Source organism: Mesitornis unicolor, unplaced genomic scaffold, assembly GCF_000695765.1.
Source record: "Mesitornis unicolor isolate BGI_N332 unplaced genomic scaffold, ASM69576v1 scaffold44444, whole genome shotgun sequence".
NCBI lineage: Eukaryota > Metazoa > Chordata > Aves > Mesitornithiformes > Mesitornithidae > Mesitornis > Mesitornis unicolor.
In genome coordinates, this window is record NW_010180199.1 from 17661 (window position 1) to 22679 (window position 5019).

A 5019-nucleotide genomic window follows, 5' to 3' on the forward strand; every position below is an offset into this window, starting at 1 on the left:
AATATTCATGTAATTTTAAGCTTCTTTATCAACTACTTCTTAAACCATTCCTATAAAGTTTAATGTACTACCTACATCTTTTCAGATATTGCAAAAAAGTAGCTGTCAAGCATAGCTCATCTTAATTTGAGATTAGCTGTCAAAAAGTTCAAATTTTTTATTTTTTTTCCCACATTTTTAACAAAGCCTTCGTGGTCAAGCAAAGTTGAGGCCAAGAGAGATCCTTATTCTACTACACATAGAAGAGACATCACATGCTGGGGTGGGGGTGCAGTTGGTTTGCAAAAGTTTTATTTGATTTCACAACATACTATTTAATCTTTACATTTCATCTCCAGCCATCAGAGGTTGTAAAAACAATCCTGCTGTTCCTAGAATACATACCAGGATGAAAACCCATAGAAAAATACGATCGATTACCATGGCAACATATTTCCAGTCATCCTGAATCTGAAAAATAAATTGAATAGCAAGTAGGCATTTTTATTAGATGAATAACTTGCATTAGTAAATAGTACCATTTTATATCACAAGTACAGTTTTTTCCATATGTAGATGTCTTTCATGTATACACAACTTGCATATTTCTGTTTTCATTGACAAATGAATTCATCTTGAAGCAGCCTTATTTGAATATGCTATTTGTGGCAAAGCCAAAAGCTGCTTCTTCAAATTCAAAAAGTTATTCACTGAGCCACTGGACTTCATGAGATACGACTTCTCGTCTATATGCCAAAAATGGAAGTGAAAAGCTTTACATTCTTTGGTGATCTGGTTTGTCCAGAAAACTGTACTGAAACAGACTGCCCCTACAGGTCTTTAGGCAGTATGTAAAAAGACAAAGGTTAATTGATATATAATTATTTGGTATGTTTCTTATGTAGTACTGAAATTTTATTCTTCTAATGTGTAATGTAAAATTCATCTCCTTACCTCCCATTAGAGAGGGAACCAAGTTTCCAGAAACCAGAATTCTCTTTTTTTTTTTTTAACAGCGGGCATTATAACAAGAGTGACACTGAAGTATTATATATGTTATATATTAATTATAACTACATTAGGTGATCATTTTTTAGTTACTCTTGAGATTACAGTTAAAATTTTAACTTCATTTTTCTTCAGGAAGGCTAATAAGTGAATAATACGTTTGTTGTTTTTAATTTTTTTTGCTTTTTAGCTTAGATATTGTTTGTTAAGGCACCCTTTAAAAACCCAAACCAACCCCATATTTTCTATACTAACTAATTCTAGACAAAGTTCTGAGTTAAGCATAAACAAAATTGCTACCTTCTAACTTTACATGCCATACTCCTGAGGATTTAAATTCAGTGATGATTGTGGTGGTGTGCCTACTGCTCTTAGTGTTTGAGGAACATGATAAAAAGAAAACTGGTTGTTTTTTTTTTTTTATTGCATCAAATGCAATTTTATGAAAGACAATGGTCCCCATCTTGCAGCAGTTGTCTGACTTAGCTGCAGCACTTTACCCTGCAGCAGCAGCAGAATAAGCAACATCATCACTGTGAAGGACATTCATTCTTATGTTCTTTGTTACTGACAATAAGCTGTGGGAGGGAGAATGCAACTTTCCAAAGGCCACATTGTCAGCAAGTTCTGCTATTAAGATTATCATTTGGAAAATCCTCACTCTGAATCTTGTAGATTTAGATGGATTTACCCTGGGTAAATATGTTGTCGATAAAGAGAATGTTTGGCAACAGTGCTGCTCCCCAAAATCATCTACATTCAAAATGGCATGTATTTGTAATACAGCTTGGGTAATTTACTTCTATAAAATAATGGCCTGTGTTGTCCTCTTATTCTCCTTTTTTGTTTATTTTGAGATATTTTTCTTACAAAACGCACTATTGGCAAATGGTGTCTGTAGTTTTAGTAATAGTAAAATACATTCTTACCTCTTTTGCTTCATTCTGCATTTTCATATGTTCTGCAATGTATTTAACACTTTCAATAGCATCTCTCATTTCTGGTGACAGAACTGAAAATGAAAACAGAGGATCTACAGACTCGGAGCTTGAACTTCTTGTGAGATTGCCACTGAAATCTGAGAACTTCATTCGTTGGTACTGACAACAGCTGCATGCCACATCTTGACATACAAAGCCATCTTTGCAGCATTTGTTTTCAGAACTGTTGAAGCAATTTAAGTTTGAAAACTCAGAAGTGAAAAGTGATTTTGGCTTCTGATTATTCTCTTCATCACTGGCAGGCCTTGTCATAAACATGATCCTGGGAAGTAAGTTCAAGAAAATGGTTCTCACCCACACAGGCATTGTGTGTGTCTTGGGTGTTCTGTAGTGCACGTTAAGTACAAACACCGTAATGACGATAGATAGAGTTACAAATATCATGGTGAAAAGGAGGTATTCCCCAATAAGTGGAATTACCAGGGAAGTAGAAGGTATGGTTTCTGTGATAACAAGAAGGAACACTGTTAAAGATAGAAGGACTGATATGCAGAGTGTCACCTTCTCACCACAGTCTGAAGGCAAATAAAAAACTAACACGGTCAGAAAAGAAATCAGCAGACATGGAATAATCATATTGATAGTGTAAAATAAAGGTAAACGCCTAATGTAAAGAGAATATGTGATGTCTGGATAGATCTCTTCACAGCAGTTGTATTTGATGTCATGTTTATACCCAGGAGCTTTAATAATAGCCCATTCTCCACTCTCCCAGTAATCTTTCAGGTTCATTGTAGAGCCAATTAAAACTAAGTCAATTTTGGCTTTATCGTAAGACCAGGAACCAAACTTCATGGTGCAGTTCTGATAGTCAAATGGGAAGTAGGTTACATCTATTTTACATGAGCTTTTAAATATAGCTGGAGGTATCCAGGTCACATCACCTGTGTATCTTAATAGGGCTTTTGTCTTGTCATCAACCTGGAAATCCCCAACGGCACTGTAAAGCAAATAAAAATAACAAAAATTAGAATGACACTACTTCAGGTAGTTTCATACATTCAGATCATATACATTAATCTGTTTTAGGAAAGTCTTTAGCAATTGCCTGTTGACATGGAGCTGAACTGCATGTGCAGGACTGAGTCAGCAGCTGTCATAAATTTGCAGTTAAACTATGCAAATTTAACAGCTGTATAAATTTACTACTAGGGAGGATTTGAAGGGAAATAGTCTCCCTTACAATAACATGGCTCAGTGCAACCAGTGTTCAAAGCAGCAAATAGTTGTAGGTCCCAACTGAACTATTTTATTCTATTCTATCCTAGATCGAGTACAGCAGAACCCAAGCGCTTGTAAGAGGTCACTGTTGGAAAGGACCCACGTTCCTGTGTGACCTACTCTAGATGATCCTGCTCTGCCAGGTGGATTGGACTAAATGATCTTCTAAGGTCCCTTCTAACTCCTCACATTCTGTGATCTGTGCAGTTAAGTCCGTTTCACTGAGAGCTTCCCTACATAGCAGGGCGATCCATTTAGTTACGGTTTGGCTTCTCATAGTCGCAGAAACTGACATCCAAAGTACATTTACCTGTGGCTTTTATAGGACACCACTGTTATTGTAAAGGTTTCAAACTGCAAGTTTAACTGCTAAAAAGCTAAAATTTGCAGGATTTTTCAGTTAAAGATCTGCGCACAGATAAGGACTCTGTGTAGACAGTTATAAAAATAATAGTAAAACTGGGGGTTGTGAAGGGGAAAAGCAAAGTTCACTTTGGCCAGCCCGCTTGCAGCTCCAGGGCTGGAGCTGGCTCCTGCCCAGTGATGCTGACGTAGATGACACGGAGGTGACTACAGCAGTAGGGAGGTGTGGGGGACAGGCATGTTGAAAAGCAGGCTATTTCAGTTAATTCGGTGAACCTGCTGCTGATTTTTTTTTAAACTAGTAACATCACTCCCCCTTCTTCCCAAATTAAGAGAAGTATGCAAGAGTCTTACTTGTTATATAAAACAATATCTGGCTTCCAGATCTGGCCAGATGGTACTCGGATGAATTCAGCACCTCCATAGTCTGCTGGATTCCACCGGAGCTTGTAATCATTCCAGATCTAATTATGGAAGAAATAGGTCTATGTTAGGCTTGCAAAGAAATTGAAATTCAGTGGACTAGACTGAAACCAAATTCTGTCATATCACTTCCACAGTTTTGTTTTGGATACTACAATGATTAGATGTTTCCTTAACAGACCTGTATTTCTGGTGTTTATTCACATGGAGCTTGTGGGCCTCTTGGTCTAGACAGGACTTAGATATGTGTGACTCCGTGTCTACTCAGTAGTTGAAACAAGGTGAAAGAGGGAGTAAGACACTCTCTTGCCAGAGAGTATAGGACATTAGTAATAACTTAGGTCTCAAAAAGCCAGGTATAGTGCAAACAAATTCATAGGAGTGTCTGGTGCTGGATGAGTGAAGGAGCTGGGGCAGAGGGGTTAGAAAGAGCTGCAGGGTGTCATTGCTCAGTTAAGAAAGTCTTGTTCATTAGGACTTGTTAAACCTCCATTTAACGAAGTTGAGTCTTAAACTAAAGCCAGGAATTAAGTTGACTGCTAAACTGACTGCAACAGTGATTAATTGTTTGTTTAATCCATAAAGATCCTCTTAAGTGAAGTCAGCATTTTTGGTTTGTTTTCACTTTCTGGGAGCTAAACAGCACCAAGTGACGCTGTGCAGGACTCTGCTGTGCATCAGTGTCTGCCAAGGCACCGTGTCTGGGAGACTTCAGAGCAAAAACATATTAGTTGGTGACTGTATTAAGTGTAAGCGAGTGAGGGCTGCAGCTGAGGACTCACAACCTAAGTTTTACAGCTACACCCCGAGCCAGGCCCACATTTAAATGCTTGGGCATGCAGTGCCGCGTAGAGCAGAGCAGGGCGAGCACCGCAGGGCGAGCACCGCTGCTCGCCTCCTCTCCGGCCGGGGGCGGCCCGGGCGAGCGGCGGAGGCCGGTGAGCCGCGAGGTGTCGTTGCCGGCATCCGCGGCGGGAGGCGTCTCTCAGCTCTCCGCGGCCGTCGCGCACCGCTAGGGGGCAGC

At 39.3% G+C, this 5019-nt stretch overlaps 1 protein-coding gene across 1 annotated transcript; it reads right to left on the bottom strand.

Moving 5' to 3' along the window:
* Positions 1-321: 321 nt before the first annotated feature.
* On the bottom strand, positions 322-4833 carry CHRNA3 (cholinergic receptor, nicotinic, alpha 3 (neuronal)). Its single transcript, XM_010183033.1, has 5 exons — positions 4778-4833; positions 4566-4585; positions 3927-4038; positions 1917-2928; positions 322-450 (listed from the first exon to the last, which is right to left on the bottom strand). The coding sequence occupies exons 1-5, from the start codon at positions 4831-4833 to the stop codon at positions 322-324; spliced, it is 1329 nt and encodes a 442-aa protein (XP_010181335.1).
* Positions 4834-5019: the final 186 nt, after the last annotated feature.